This window comes from Melanostigma gelatinosum (genome assembly GCF_949748355.1).
Source record: "Melanostigma gelatinosum genome assembly, chromosome: 14".
In the NCBI taxonomy this organism is placed as follows: domain Eukaryota; kingdom Metazoa; phylum Chordata; class Actinopteri; order Perciformes; family Zoarcidae; genus Melanostigma; species Melanostigma gelatinosum.
Window position 1 is genome coordinate 11,258,141 of NC_136647.1, and position 16,682 is coordinate 11,274,822.

Here is a 16,682-nt window from a genome sequence, read left to right on the forward strand (position 1 = left end):
AGTTCATGCTTGAAAACAGTACTGACAGTAGGAGGGACTTTCAATTTACTGTCCCTCCCCCTGTTGTCATTCCAGTTCTGCCTTTTTTCAGTGTGTGTGTGTTAGTGTGTGTTGTGGTGGAAAAGCAAAAAAGGCGACAGAAGGAAAAGGGAAAAGGAAGACTGGTCAGCAAGGCCGAGGGGAGAGACGAGGGAGGAAGTGGGTGTGCGAGTCAGGGAACACAGAGCTGCCATGGATGGTTTCTAAATTGTTCTACTCCACGCTACTGACAGTAGGTAGTCTTTTTTTGTCAACTCTGTGTGTGTTCGTCCTCATCTACATGCATGTGTGCATACTACTTTACGTTATCAGCTCAGCTGGTACCAGAGAGGTGTGAGGTTGGATGTCTGTCCAAGCTGTCAGCACATATTCATAGCTGCACAGGTGCGTGACAGTGATCAGGAGGGCGGATACTTTATTCATTCCTTTCTTTATTAAACTGTCTGTCTCTCCGTCCCTTTTCCTGTCCTCTTGATGAACTGGGAAGAAGACGTTAAATGTCCCGTCTTTCCCCTCCCCCTCCCCCCTTCCTCATTTACACGTATGTGTGTTAAAAGAGATACACGTGAGCTGTGAGGATCCTATTGTACAGTAAAAGCAACAGCAGAGGTTTCTGTTCTCAATGAGACAAAGAAAACGGCTACTTTTCTATTCAGCCAGCAGTGAATAGACTCATTGTGTGTTCACTCTGCGGGTGTTAGCTTGTTGTCGCAAACAAACATGCAGCAAACATGCCCTTTAACACACACACACAAACAATTAGTTACACGTGCAAAAGCTGTAATCCTGTGAGTTTTGGGATTTAGTCAGGCGTAGGTCACCGACAACATCACTGCTGTTATTACTGCCCATATAAATGGCCAGCAGTATTATAACACATTTCATTTTGATGGCATTAGTTGACAGCTCTCTGCAGGATGTGTCTTCTCATGCATCATTTTTTAAGCTTCCGGCAGTCCTGCCTGGGCTTAGCTTTATCCCACCCTGCTGCCTGTAACTGCAGATCTTGAATCAGTACGTCTTCACTCAGTTTTTAGATTTCCCAAGCCTTTCAGTTAACTGGGCATGGTGACTTTAGAAAGTTTAGAGCATCAAATCGAAACATTGTGGCCTATTTAGGAGTTTAAATGAGCGTGAATGAAGTTGGGGCCATGTAGAAAACACAGTCTATTGAATGCATATAACTATAAACATGCTCGTCATTAGCGATCATTCACGTGCACGCATGCATTTTATGTTTTCGTAAACTTCATAGTGAAGTTGGAACATACAACAGCTTTGTAAAACCAATGCCTTTCATGCATCAGCTGAACTATACATTAAAAGGAAACTACGTTTTTACATTCTCTGTGGCTTACTACAGACGGATGGTCTTAGCTTTTGTGCTACATTTTCTTTCCTCTTATTTGGGATTTACAGCTTTGGACTTTTGCTGTTTGCTTTGATCCGCCTCATAAAACTGTGCTTTAAAATATAACTGATAGTAAACAAAGAGGAAACACACACTATGCAACAGTGCCCCAGTATTATTTTAGTTTCACCATCATTTGTTCCTCTAATAGATGTGTCTAGATTTAGACAGACGTCATTACCGATATTAGTATCGGTGTGTTCTAGCACAGACAGAGAAGTGTGAGAACTATACGGGACATCCTGTGGGTGAGCCCTCTTTAATTCTACTTCCTATCGAGAGACATTCAAGTTTCTCTTTATCAGAATCCAACAGAGACAACTGGATACTCTTGAAGTGCCGGTTTGAAGCACAGGGTTTCTAGAGAACAATGCAGATTTAGACAAAACATGAGCGACGTAGTAATCATTTCCGTTGGACACCCTGCCTGTCCCTCACGTTCTCATGGTTGGCCGCTTAAGAAGTGACCTTTACCCTCCCAGTCTACAGATTGTATGTCACTGGATTCTTTGCGTGAATGTGTGTGTGTGTGTGTGTGTGTGTGCGCAGTGGGCAACGACAGACAATAGGACATGAGCTAGATGGTACATAGGGGGATTGAGTGCTGTATTAGATCCAGCAGTGACAGATGTGCGGAGGGGGGGGGGGGTGATGATTATCAGTGTGGTTGTAAGAGTTTTTGTGTGTTTGTCTCCTTGTCATTGGGTGTGTAATATTTAAACCCACTATATATCTTAAGGCCATGGGTGTGTGTTTGAGACACTTGTCATTGTTGCCAATGGCATGGCAGTAGCAACTTTAACATACCAAAGTAATTATTATGCCATATGTGTTCAGGCTTGCACTGATGAACGTGAAAGTGGGGCAGGTTGGAGCACTAGTTTGTGTTGCTAGGCAGAATATCCAAACCTTACAGCTGTATTTCTATAATGGATGAGACTATGTAAGGCACAAGGCTCCTCCGTTCTGGTCACCTCACAGAGTTTTGCTACTATTTCAAATTGTCACTGACATATGCGTTATTCTTTATTCTGTTCTTTAAAATGTACGTATGTTTTCTAGTTCAAATCTGTGCTGGCATGACTTCATTTGTAACATTTTAATGTCGTACAAAACGATTTCATACATTGACTGAATTCTGTGTTTAAAGGCAGTATGATCTCTTTTTCAAATACAAGCTAAATGGTGCCCAGCCACCAACATTTAAATGCAGGATTATAACTGACTGTCACTCTAACATTGACAGACATATGTTTTTTTACTACACTCAACAACAACTAAATATAACTGCTACGTCAGTTAAACTGTAAGTAGGCCAATATGTGTGAAGCACATTAAAGTTTTCACCTATATATCAAACTCTTTAATTATATATGTGCAGTAAATCTATGTGTATACATTGTCTTTTCATTTTGTATGTTGTACAAAAGCATATGGTTTGATCTGGAGGGAATATGTATGAACCCAAATAAAGTTTAGCAGTAGTGAGACCTCACTTGTGACGAGTAAATATAGACAGACTGACGAACACAAATAGAAGGAAACATTGACATTACTCAACACATTCCGTTTCAAGTCACATGTGTTTGTGTAAATGTCACAACAGGTCGGGAGTATGTGTTTTTATTTCAGTGGCCAGGAAAGCTTGTTTTGATGCATTGTTGTGGATTTGTAATAAAAGGATTCTCTTTAACCACAGACTGCATTTATTGTTTAGTTTAAAAAAACTTATTTTTACTGCTTTGGGGGTTCTTTGAGATGTTAATCAAAAGCCAGGCACATGGCCGCACTGGTTCGTCTACATCTGCTGCTGTCTGTACACTCAGGACTGCTTCTATTTCACGCTATTGGCTTTTGTCTGGTATTAACCTAGAAATAACACCATAACAATGGACACGTTTTACTATAATCAAGTAATTAAGCAGCTTTGATAACGTTGGTTCCTCGTGGCTGCTGTGGTATGTTTACTAAGCATTAGCAGCGCTGAAAGTGACACTCGCTTTAAAAGCTTTTTGGACAAATATAGTCAAATATTCATGTTTTTATTTGTGTCTCTCTGCAGGTTAACTTCTGTCATTGTCCGTGGCTTTAAATGTCCTCTGCCATGGCAAAGCGTGAGGCTGGAAGCACCAGCCCTGTGGTGAGTCAGATCGACAAGCAGTTTCTGGTCTGCAGCATTTGTCTGGATCACTACTCCAACCCCAAGGTCCTCCCCTGCCTGCACACCTTCTGCGAAAGGTAACTAACATTTGCGCTCTCTGTTTGAATGACAACTGTCAATGGTCCGAATTACTTGCACTCAAGCTAAACCCGACACAAACCCAAGTCTCTGCTCGCACTGTCTGCAACATGTAACTTTTGCTGAGCCATGCAAAGAAGGTGGTAAAACAGTGACACGTTTCCCTTTCAGTGCCTACCCTCCCATCCTTTTACTCAAGAATTATTGTTGTATTTACAGGTCTACTACTAGAGGAACCGCATCTATTGCAAATCCCTGGCCACAATTAGACAGCTCAGAGCACTTTTCCTCACCGGCTCCACTGAGATAAGTGCATTCCGCAGCATCAGGGACCGTCAACGTCTTAGAAAAGGCTCATTGTTGGAGGACACAGTTATAATTCTTCAACAGTGCCTCGGAAAGATGACACCTCCTCAGGCAATACTTACATGGGGCCTTTTGCGTGCCGAGCCCATCAGAGGAGGCATTTGGAAAGGCATGTTGTTAGGTACAGACAGATAACTGGGATTATGTTTACTTCTAAACCTATGATAAATATTTATTGAATACTTTTGAATAGCCACACAGAGTACAGGATAAATCCTTTTCCCAGGCAGCGTGGTGGGCAGTTTCCCACCGGAGGGCCAATTTAATCCCCGGGTTTAACTGGATGACATGTGATCTGGAGCCCTGCTGAGGGGAACAGATTTTTGTCTGGAGCTATACATGATGTTGCCAGACAGATGTTTTAATACAGGGATGGGTTGATGTAGTTTTAGGGGTTTTAGGGCTGAGCTGGCAAATCCATGCTGGGCCGAGTCTGTTTGGTGTGGTATTGTATCTCTTTTCATTCTGCTCCCCTTTTACTCTTTCTGTGATTATCCCGGTTGTGTGCTCATTATTCAGAGATCAGGATCATGCGTTTGGCCATGGGTTGTGCAACTGTTTCAAATGGTGCCGAAATTGATGACATCTTCCTACAATAGGGGCATTTGGCCTCTTGTACTCATACAATTATTGTAGGATTATACTTGATAAGGATGAGTGTGGCACTAGTCTTAAAAAAGATAGTAAGGTAATTGGTTTATTAATCAGCAACAGTTTAGTTTATCGATTAATTGTTTATTAAGTTCTATATGCTGCTTTTCTGTTTTATAGTGTTATAAACATTTTGTTTTTTTATTTTTACTGGACAAAACTAGTAGAAATATAGAATTTTATGAAAACAACAAATATCCAAGTAACCCCAAACTGACAGATTAATCTACACTGAAAGTTAACATTAGCCGTCACCCGTCACAGACCTTTTCACCACATCGCTGTTGCGGTCTCAAGCTGGTTGTATTTCTGACAAAGCCACAGTCTTTTATCCAGGCTTCAGAGCACTGCAGTGATGTTGACAGAGCAGTATTAGACGGTTTAAAGCTCTCTGTTGTACTCAAAAGCTAACGACTGCAGTTTACTCAGGCTTGGTTGATACGAGTCATTCTGGTGTCAGAAATTAAACAGAATGGCGTTAACATGCAGCCCAAGCAGCTTCCAGACGTCCTTGTGTACAACAGCAACAGAGACCTATCTTCGACGCTGACCTCGGGTTTCTTGCTGCATCAACTGCCAATTTAGTGATCACCGAACCAAAGAAAAACAACCGAACATCACATGCTGTAGGCCAGGAGTGCGGTCTGGTAATCTGCATTTTGCAGCTGAACTATGCTGACTGTGGGTTTGTTTTTGGCTTGAAGGTTGTCTAACATGAAATAGATTGTCTCCTAAGGGCAATTGAACCTGCACGACATTCCAGCGTGTAGAGCCGGTGGGATAGATGTGTGACTTTTTACAGGGCTTACCCTGTTTTGGCCAGAATCCAAAACACATGCACACTCACACAAACATGCAGAAGCATAAACGAACAGAGAAACGTCAACTCTCCCTAAAGTCTTTTGCAGTGGCGGGCCGTCAGGGCCTGCAAGGCCTTCTCTGCTGGCCGAAACAGAATCACAAAGCTATATATATTTACAAAAGAAAAAAAGAAATTATTTTATAATTTAATACTTTTTCTTAAATACACTATATGTATTATAATTTATAAAAATATTTTTCCCATTATCTTATTTTCTCATTGCACAGCTACTGTCTTCCTCAGTTGCTCTGCTTCCAGTGCAGCTTGTTTTAAGCAGAGCTCAGATCTCACCTCTGTGTCTCTATGTAAGAACAGAGGCAGAGGCCTGCAGACTCTCACCTGCAGCCAGTGCAGATTGAAGTGAATGGGGACGATATTGTTGATTGTCATAGTGTTCAACCAATCAGATCTTTAGTTTGACATGCTGGGCGTATTCTTTGACGTGTCAGCGCCTGCTAGCCGGCCTATAATGACGTCAGCATTACATGCCGCTCAGTGTTCATCTGTAGCTTTCCCGCTAGGTGCAGAGTGTGCTGTGATTGGTCAGTGGGCGAGCACGTGAGTATCGTGAAACGAAACTTAACAGCATCACGTGATGCAGCTCAGCCAATCAAAGTGCATTCTAACTGAGTTGAGCTGCACCATGTTAGAGGGTGCTGAGACGAGGAAAGACACTGCAGAGCAGTACGTTCAACGTTAAAGTTGTGAAAGTAAAATCCTATGTAATCTCTTTAGGTCGTGGCTTGTGATTAAGGAATGACAGTGGATCCCACAGCCAGACCAGCTGAGGACATTATATTTTCCTGAATTTAGGCTTTTGCATTTTCTAAATGCTCGAGCATTATTCAAACGACTCGTCCCGAACGGTTTAATACGAAGATGTACATAGTTACAGCCTTAAAAATTAATAATAGCTGTGGCGCCACAATGTGGTTATAAGGTGGTATTTCAGCTGCAAGGACAGCAGTGAAGGCCCAGGTATAAAATGCACGGCCCGCCACTGGTCTTTTGTCTCTTTGTGTTTCTGTTTCGGCAGATTGATTTCAGATTCACTTACTCTCATAGGAAGTGTGCGTGTCTTCTCCTGGGGCTGTGTTCTGCGGATTGACTCGGATTCACACTTTTCCACTATTTGTTGCGACAGCAGCACTATTTAGGCAGTGTCTCTCAATTACTGTGATAAGATGACTGCTCTCTCTCTCTAGTGTCTTCCTCCCTTTCTTTGTCTGCTGTATCGGTAAATTGAACATGATTTATACTTATATACAGAACGACGCAAAATAATCATTTGGGTAGATTCTATGTTGTAACACTCGCTTGTCTTTGTTTGTTGACTTCCTCTCTCCAGGTGTCTCCAGAACTACATTCCCCCAGAGTCCCTGACGCTCTCATGTCCAGTGTGTCGGCAGACGTCCATTCTGCCCGAGAAAGGAGTTTGTGCTCTACAGAACAACTTCTTCATCACTAATCTCATGGAGGTTTGACTCTTTATCTCTTCTTTTAATTCAAGTCAGACACAAATGTGTTACACACAGGATTTTAAAGTGCTTTACATGGAACAAAAGACAAAACTCAGCTGACTTAATAACAAAGATTATTTAAGATAAATACAGATGGTACTTAGGGGAATGGGATAGAGTGTCTGAGTGTTTCCTGCACTGCTGTTTTTGTGAGACAGTCTTTGTGTTAAACAGGGAGAACATTTTTGCAGACTGAGGTCATTTCACCTTTCTTTTTTAAGGGGCTCTTTTTTAGCATTTGCTTTGTATCAAAGGTTTCCTTTGGGCATGTAGGGGTGATGATTAAGGTTACCATTGGGCTATAGGGAAAGATTTGAATAGAGGGTGCTCAAATGGATAGCAGTACGAACAGACGACAAGGAAATTCAGAGAAAGAGAAAAGCATCTAGGGGCGTACCACGTACTGTTATGTCCACAATTTGATTCGACACCTCTGCCACCTCTCAATAATACGTCCACTGCCAAATAAAGGAAAAATGCCAAAAAATATACATATTCAAAAGACAAGAAACAAACCCACCACAGTACATAATAAAACACATCATGAACTACTGAAAAGCAATATGATGAAGTTTAAAATGTCAACCAGGTCCTTCAACGAGACCCAGAGTGCTCACCGCCGGAGGCCTGCAGTGTCCTGGAGTCAGTCAGCGCTGCAGTGAAGCCCCTCTGCTGCCCAAACCACGAGGGAAAGGTGGGAAGCACAAACTGCCCTACCTTTTTAAATTCATGAGCAATAATGAATGTAAAAGAAACTGAATCTTCAAATTTCCCACCTAACTGCAGTGCCCAGCAGGAGTGAATGAGCTTTTCTACTCGGTTTGTCTCCCTCTGCAGGTGATGGAGTTCTACTGCGAGTCGTGTGAGACGGCCATGTGTCTGGACTGCACTGAGGGCGAGCACCGGGAGCATGTGACTGTTCCGCTGCGGGACGTCGTGGAACAGCACAAGGCTGCTCTGAAGACACAGCTGGATGCCATACTTAGCAGGTTAGGACTTGATACCTTGATAAAGCTTTCAGAATATTTCCTTCACATCAGGTGGTTGGAAGCTTAAGCATTTGGCTCAGATCTGGCATCTGCCATCAAAGATGTCCTATGCTATGCCGTGCCCACCATGTCAAAACACGGCCCTGTGTATAGTGACAGGGGTTCATTGTAGTTTTTGTATAGCTTTATAGCTCTTTAACGGGTGCTTTTTCTACAATTGATGGAAGAAAATGTCACATTGTGTCAACTTCCAGGCTTCCTCAGCTAACAGCATCCATCGAGCTGGTGACTGAGATCTCCCGCCAGCTGAATGAAAGGAAGAATGAGGCGGTAGCAGAGATCACCAGCACGTTTGAAGAGCTGGAACGGGCGCTGCATCAGCGCAAGACGTCCCTCATCACAGACCTGGAGCTCATCTGCAGCACCAAGCAAAAGGTTATGTTTCACAAACTCACACATCTGATCCATGCACACAGAGGTGTACATGCAGGTTGTTGTGCACAAACACATAAGCATTTTACAAGTAGTTGATCATGACCTGCCACATGTCTCACATTCCTGTCAACATACTTCAGCCTGCTGACTTTTCCGCTTACCTGACCACAGGTCCTGCAGGCCCAGCTTTCATCTCTCCTCCACGGGAAGGAACACATCCAGAGCAGTTGCAGCTTTACTGAGCGGGCTCTCAGCCATGGGAGTGCTACTGAGGTGGGCAGTCAGATTGTAATATTTAAAAGCAGGATATCAAACAGGTTACAAGTTACAACACGTATGAGAATCAGCTTTTAACTGCGTTGCAGTGTGTATCCGGATGTGCTTGGGTTTTGTATGAAAGAAACGACTTGGAATGCAATATGTGTCTCCTGCAAGTATAGGTGCTGCTAGTTCAGAAGCAGATGAGCGAGCGGGTCACAGCGCTGGCCAGACATGACTTCCCAGAGAGACCACATCAGAATGCACACCTGGATTGTCAGGTATTACCTGTTGCTTATTCTCATTCAGCATATTTGTGTGTGCATCAGAAACATATTTGTGAATCCTATATTTGTGGATTTTGTTTCTATAATGATATCAATTTTTGTGTGAATTGAAAAATCTTTATAAATATAAAAAATGTGGGAATCCTTCTCAGTGCATTCATTAATATTGAGGCTGATTTTAACTCCATGCACATGGAGCCAACCATTGAAATGTAACTTTTTAGAGCAATAAGGGATTCTGCAGTGGAAGATATTGTTTATCTTGTGTGTTGTCTGCTCTAGGTGGAGACTGAAGGTCTGCGACGCTCTATTCAGAACCTGGGAGTTCTCCTCACCACAGCCGCCGTGGCTCACACCTCGGTTGCCACAGGAGAGGGTCTCCGCCATGCAGCGACTGGGCAGCACCACACGATTACTGTGACGACAAAGGACAAAGTACTGTCTCAAATATTTCGCCTCACTTCCATTTCCTCGTGTAGAGTGAACTTTGGATAAAGCTAACAGATATACATTTTGTTTTTACCTTAATCTGTTCATTTTTTATTCATTTGCTTTAGTCACATATTTCAAGTTTAGTTTTTCATTCAAATTCCCATTTCAAGCTATTTTTCTGTTGCAAGAAGTCATTAGTCAGGGATTAGTCTGAGTGTTAGTCTGTAGAAAGCGCTGCCTTAGAGGCGGCAACCATGTGCATGTTGCTTGAACAACAAGATTCAGAATTTCTTCTTGTTCTGAAATTGAATCGATGACCTCTCTCTGCAGGATGGCGAGTTGGTGCGGACAGGAAACGCTGTTTTAAAAGCAGAGATAACGTCTGTCGACGGGAGCCGCATTGCAGAGGCGGATGTAGCGGACAACAAGAACGGGACGTATGAGGTGGGCTACACGTTACGCTCTGAGGGAGAGTACTCTTTCGCTCTGTTGCTGTACGGCCAGCCGATACGTGGCAGCCCGTTCCGCCTGCGGGCGATCAAGCCCTCAGATGTGCCACAGTCTCCAGACGACGTGAAGAGAAGGGTGAAGTCTCCCAGCGGGACAGGGGGCCACATACGGCAGAAAGCAGTGCGTCGTCCTTCCAGCATGTACAGCACCACCAAGAAAAAGGAGAACCCCATTGAGGATGAGCTCATCTACAGAGTGGGTAAGACGGATGACCCATCCAAGAGAGAAAGTCCATACACTGTACGTGTCAAACCACGTACCGTGCTGACATCACTATCATCACTGCTCACCAGTTTCTAAGCTGTACAACACGTTTTTACATTGACCCTCGAGGCAGTTTCTGTTGTCACTTCATGCCAATAGACTACAGGATGAAAATCAACTTGCTGTGACTTGATAGAAGAGGTGACATCCAGAAAAAAAACACCTTAACGAGCTACAGTATGTTGTCGGAAGATGAAACGTAGAAAACAAATGTTGTGAAATCACCACAGTAGCAGGGAGAATGTGTCTTCCAGGCAAATGCCGGTTTCAAGTCTTTGCAAGTTCATTTTTTGAACTGTACTGACATGAACCGAAACCTGCGTTTGCCTGGAAGGCAGGAGACCATTCCAAACACTTAATCAGAAGGATAAGACAGTTTTAGTCTGAAACCACTGGTAATAATACAAACTGAGTCAAAGGTGAACATATGAAATGGAACATTTACTGAGTGGGTTTACTTTTTCAGGTACCCGGGGCAGAGAAAAAGGAGAGTTCACAAATCTGCAAGGAATATCAGCCTCTTGTAACGGCAGAGTGGTGGTGGCTGACAGCAACAATCAATGCATACAGGTGAGACAGACACAGAGAGGAAAATAGAACCATGATGCCTTTGTGGACACATAGATTTGGAAAATACTGTTATAGTACTGTGATTATGACACTCAAAAGGGGCTATTTGGTGGAACCGATTACAGGTATTCTCCAATGATGGACACTTTAAGATGCGCTTTGGGGTCAGAGGTCGGTCTCCAGGGCAGCTGCAGAGACCGACGGGCGTCACTGTGGACATGAACGGTGACATTGTGGTGGCCGACTATGACAATCGATGGGTCAGCATCTTCTCCTCTGACGGCAAATTTAAGGTGAGATCTCATTAATCTGTATTGGCTGAACAGACCCAGTATGCTTGTGTTGTGTGAGTGCGTGTGTGTGTGTGTGTATCATCATGGCATGGGTGAGGTCTGAGCAAGGGGGCAGTCAGTCGGGGCGTTGAAGTGTTGAAGGGGCCATCGGTTCCCAAATGTTACGCTCATGGCCCGATTTTGCATCATGGCTGGTGTGATCCTATTTCAAGAGGGTCTCTAGTTATAACATTTTGATGACATATGACACTATGACTTTTTATGTGACATTTTTATGATACTTTGACTTTGATCACATTTTTTGATCTTTTTGTGACATACTATACTGTGACATACTCTATTGTGTCTTTTTATGACATACTATACTGTGACATTTATGATATGTTCATGAATTTTTACTTTTTTTTGGCAAACTATACTATCATTTTTTTATTTTGCGCTATAATAATTAATACCCCTACTGCAAAGAACTATGATCTGTCATGGGATTATTAATTACTATACTTTATATATACTTTATTAGGTGAAACATAAATGGACGGATGCTTGTTAAAAATATAATATTCACGTCTTTCTTTCCCTCCTAAAATGGGTTGTCTTCCTTGCTTTTCAGAATAAGATCGGTGCAGGTCGGCTCATGGGTCCTAAGGGTGTCGCTGTGGACAAGAATGGACACATCATTGCTGTGGACAACAAGGCCTGCTGTGTCTTCATCTTTCAATCCAATGGGAAGTTGGTGACTAAGTTTGGAGGCAGGGGGACGTCTGACAGACAGTTTGCAGGTGAGAAGTATAAAGAAAGACTTCTTTTTAAGACTGACGGGGAGCTCCCAAACAATACCCTCTCTTTTAACGATGCCATCTGGCAGAGAGGCAGCAAAGTCGACCGGCTTTTAAAGTCATGATATTTTACAAATTTGCTTCGTATATAACGACACAAAGTATTCCATAGATACTATCTTCATTATTTTGGATTTTGAAAGAGGTAAATACATAAATACAGTCAATAAAATCTGCGAGAAATACAAAAGAAATTACAATCTGTTACATTCTGTTTAAAAATGTAAGCCTGTATACCTGTATATACATGAATGCAAAACCTCAGCGATGCAGAGGTCCTCTGCCCCCCCCCCATACACACACACACACACAATCTGCACCTATGCGGACCACCCTACTCTATTTTCCTCTTTGCTTGTACTTTATCTCTGACTACCTATTTGCCTTTCTTTCTGTTCTTCCTCCTGTTTTTCAATCCAGAAAAACTTGGTCCAAACTTTAATAAATCTGGCTCAGTTTTCAGTAAGTACTAAGTGTGGCCTTGCTGCAACCTTAATCCCACAGTGCAGTGCCCTCTGTCTAACCCAACTGCCTGATCATGTGCCTGCCCTCCTGAGAACTCCGATTGTTGACGAATCAAAGCTGTGCCTGTTCAATAACAATCAGAAATATGTACATGCCGTTGTATTAATCCCTTACTTCTACAATAATGAACATGTTGTCATGTGGATTGTGGTTTTTGTATCGATGGCTAATTAAGATCAGTGTGAATGATTTTCACTGCCCTGACTCCAGTGAATGAATGTAACCGATGCTCCCTGTTTGCTCCAAGACAATCAGTGTTGGAAGCTACAGAGCTGATTAGTTCTCAGCCGACATCAGCCTTTTTTTCCCCAATAAACCATCATCGTTTATGGTGAATCTCGGAGCCTTGAGCCTTTCAATATTATCTAATTTTGAGTTTTAGTATTGTTTTGACGATCTGAAAAAAAAAACGGGAAAACAATTGTAACTCATGTTAAAGTATCTAAAGGAATGCCATCACTATACTCTCCAGGCAAATCAGAACGGCTAACCATCTGATGGAAACAGGTTTCATAATTGCAGCTTCAGGCACAACAAGCTGAATGTTGTGTTGAAACAGCCTACTAACAGCAAAGGGAATGGTGCAAACTACAGCAATCAGTTTCTCTGCCAGGTACTGCAAATTCCACATCAACCTTCCTCTCTCTCCTTATCCAGGTCCGCACTTTGTCGCAGTGAACAACAAAAATGAAATTATTGTGACCGATTTTCACAATCACTCTGTAAAGGTAAGACATGCTATATATATATATATATACATGACATGCTATGTATACATGTATACTCTCTACATCGTTGATGGTGAATCTATCAAAGTGCACATGGATGACGACACAACGTGTGTTCTCACTGACTCCCTGTCCCAGGTGTACAGTGCAGATGGAGAGTTCTTGTTCAAATTTGGCTCTCATGGTGAAGGCAACGGCCAGTTCAACGCTCCCACCGGTGTGGCTGTGGACGCCAACGGAAACATCATCGTAGCTGACTGGGGCAACAGCAGAATACAGGTGAGACGGGCTGCATTTAACTATAAGCCTTTAACGTTATTTTCCTCAATATAGCTTTATATTTCAGCAAATGAAAAGACATTTAAGTTACAAAGAAAAAGTTACATTCGGTCACTAAACTCTATGGAGTAGGATGCATTTTATAGCACAGCAGCACTTTGAGCTGCGCATTCACAGCAGCTTGAAACCTGCAGTGTTGAATGTTTTTTGATTATTTAGTTCATGATGACATAGTTTCTTGACACATGAACACTGAAACTCTAACCTTTTGTGCTTTTCTATTTCAGGTGTTTGACAGCACAGGCTCCTTCTTATCTTACATTAACACCTCAGCAGACCCGCTGTACGGACCCCAAGGCCTCGCCCTCACCTCAGATGGACACGTGGCCGTGGCCGACTCCGGAAACCACTGCTTTAAAGTTTACAGATATCTGCAGTAGGCAGAGGGAAGACATCGCAGACACAACCTTTGCTTTAGACAAGTTACAATCACTGACTGCTTTATGGACATAGAGCTGCAACGTGACTGCACAATTCACAACGGCCCCAGGTTCCACAAATGCATCCCCGTTTTATTGTGTCTGTACATACTTTAGAAGATCCGATATTCAGAGCTTAGGAGAAAGGAATTGAAGAAGAATGTTTACATTGAAACAACCAAAACACCAAAAATTCAAGTGTAATTAAAATGTATTTTAAAGACAAAGTGAACTAGCTATCCCAAATATTATAGCAAGAAGTGAAATGAATTACCTCGTTGAGGAAAAACAAATCTCAGCAGGCTATCCTGGTGATATACAGGTTTAAAAAGAAATTAAACTTCACAAGCAAATCATGAAAAAATCATCCAATGATTGGATGTGTCCCTATTTGATCACTCTGTCTACCTTAAACTAAGGCGAAAAACTGAACTGGAAATTAACTTCTGGAAGAAGGTGTTTGACCGCACCAGTAGACAGCCGGCCAGTCTGAAGTTGGTGATACACTGCAATTTCTTTTGGGCAATGCAGATGGGCAACACTCCCGGCAACCAGCACACAAACTGAGACACGGATGCAAAAGTGCACGACCGGTTTCCTGATTATGCTTTGTGATTGAAATAACAATGCTCAGGCCTTTCCTTGTGCTCTAAAACAGCAATGACCCTGTCATCACTGCCTTCAATTTGTCATTAGTAAATACAACACATGCAGACAGGAATGTGTTGTTTAAACGGGATTGTTTCTGATTCTCCTTTTGCACTTTATCACTCTGACAAGATCCTTGCTCATCGATGTACATTTTTGTTTTCTTTGAAGTCATAAGATGATTTTACCGAAGTCCAAGTTTTTGTTTTGTTACCCAAAGACAAGCAGCACAACAGTTAATAAACACGTGGTTTGTGAACACAGCATCTAGTTATTCTTCTACTGACAAAACAAGCCTCTTGCATCTGACCCCACTGGTTCTTGTACTGTTGTGTATTCATATCTACAACCTAATGTAGTTGTACATACGGTATGCATATCCATGTAATTTCAATATATATCCTACTTATTGCAGCACTTAATGAATCAACACTGGATCATATATTAATACAGTAGAAGGCCATGCCAAGTAGTAGCCAACTGAATGACTCGCAAACATCAATGGAACAAAGTTGTACGCACATTATTTGCTGTATTTTTTATTCCAAAGGATTTAATTTATTTTTCTCTTTTCTTTTCTACATAATTTGCTCTAAAAAAGTATTTTTCTAATTGGTGCATTTCAACTGTCTTTGTATTCAGGCCTTGTAACTTGTAGCACTGAAAGCCGCTCGCTCTCTCTTCTGCCTCTTCCCGGACCTCACATCCAGGTAAACAGTCACTTTTCCCGCTGCCAAAACGCATCGTTGTAAGTTGTTGTTGAACATTGCACAAATTACAAATATTAAAACAGTTCTATAGTCTATAGTTTGCAAGAGTAATATATGCCTATTTGTGTATAGTTATCATTTACTGTGAGATAATCAGATAGTTTACTGTATATTACAATCGCCTTCTTATCTTGGGTTCATCCAGTATTTGTATTCATTTGCTTGGTTGTTCGGTGTTTTGAAGGTTTTCTGTGAGGAACACAACACCAGCTAAAATCAGACATTTATTTATTTTATGAATTATCTGTCTGTCCCCAATAATTGATCAGTAATCCATTTGTTTCTTTCCATCTGGATTTCACATTTTAAAAAATTTGACATGCATTTGAAAACTTAACTTAATAATCCATAAATCCGACCCCTGTGTTCCTTTGGTTTCATTTTTATATCTATCTCAGCTGTCTGTGTGTAATAAAGGAAGCACATATAAGAAACGGTACATCGACCATCTTGTGTAGCCTATACTGTATACTACAAGAGGCCAGTTTTACAACAAGTTATCACTATATTTACGTAATCATGGCAACGGTAAGACTGTAAATATTAAAGAATTACACTACGAACTGTTGTGTAAATGCTCCGTTTTGTTGAATAAGACTTCATTTATTGTGTACATTTTGATGACGGCTGCAGCCGTACACACTATGGCATGTTGCACTACAACCTTTTTTGACATACAATATAATCAAATGTTTTATGGGAACTACATTTTATGGCAATATATACTATAGCAGAGAGAGAGCAGAGAGATGTCTGATCAATTTTGAGCTACTGTAATAGAACATGTTTTCATTCATATGAAATTTGTTTTGATATTAAAAATCTACTTCTCCCTGAGAACTATATGTTTTGAACAATGTGTTTTCTATTTATTGGTGTATTGTTTACTGACTGCTTGATAGTGTATATTATTTTGATCACTTTGTTTATGATTTGAGAGCAGTGTTTGATTTTGAGCACGGGTAAAACAGTTTTGAGGCGAAAGTTTCATTTTGCAAGAGGATTCAGAAGTTTTGTAAATAGTGCTTGAAGATGAGGTTTTGGGTTTACAGTTTTGAGAGAATGGGTGACCGTTTCAAGAAATGTGGCTTAGCAATCGAGAAAAAATGTAAAGATAGCACTGAGGTTCTTGAAGAGGACGACTTTCTATTATTCAAAGTGTTTTAAATCTCCATGTTTAATGAAGACGGGTAATAACACTGAGCAGTGGGTACAGCAAGACGACAATAAAGGCTTCAAAATGGGAAATACGGGAGATATTTTTCCTCTTTTAGTCATCATTAAGTCT

At 41.6% G+C, this 16,682-nt stretch overlaps 1 protein-coding gene across 2 annotated transcripts; it reads left to right on the top strand.

The window, feature by feature from the left end:
* The first annotated feature begins 119 nt into the window (after positions 1-119).
* trim3b (tripartite motif containing 3b) lies at positions 120-15,957 on the top strand. Of its 2 annotated transcripts, XM_079283905.1 has the most exons (17): positions 120-271; positions 3,513-3,688; positions 6,917-7,046; positions 7,678-7,782; positions 7,926-8,077; positions 8,332-8,512; positions 8,684-8,785; positions 8,953-9,051; positions 9,340-9,492; positions 9,820-10,198; positions 10,730-10,833; positions 10,959-11,126; positions 11,740-11,908; positions 12,386-12,427; positions 13,148-13,218; positions 13,357-13,497; positions 13,785-15,957. In XM_079283905.1, the coding sequence occupies exons 2-17, from the start codon at positions 3,543-3,545 to the stop codon at positions 13,935-13,937; spliced, it is 2,295 nt and encodes a 764-aa protein (XP_079140031.1). In that variant the 5' UTR covers positions 120-271; positions 3,513-3,542; the 3' UTR covers positions 13,938-15,957. The 2 variants fall into 2 exon arrangements, with proteins under 2 accessions (XP_079140031.1, XP_079140032.1); XM_079283906.1 differs by lacking the exon at positions 12,386-12,427.
* Positions 15,958-16,682: the final 725 nt, after the last annotated feature.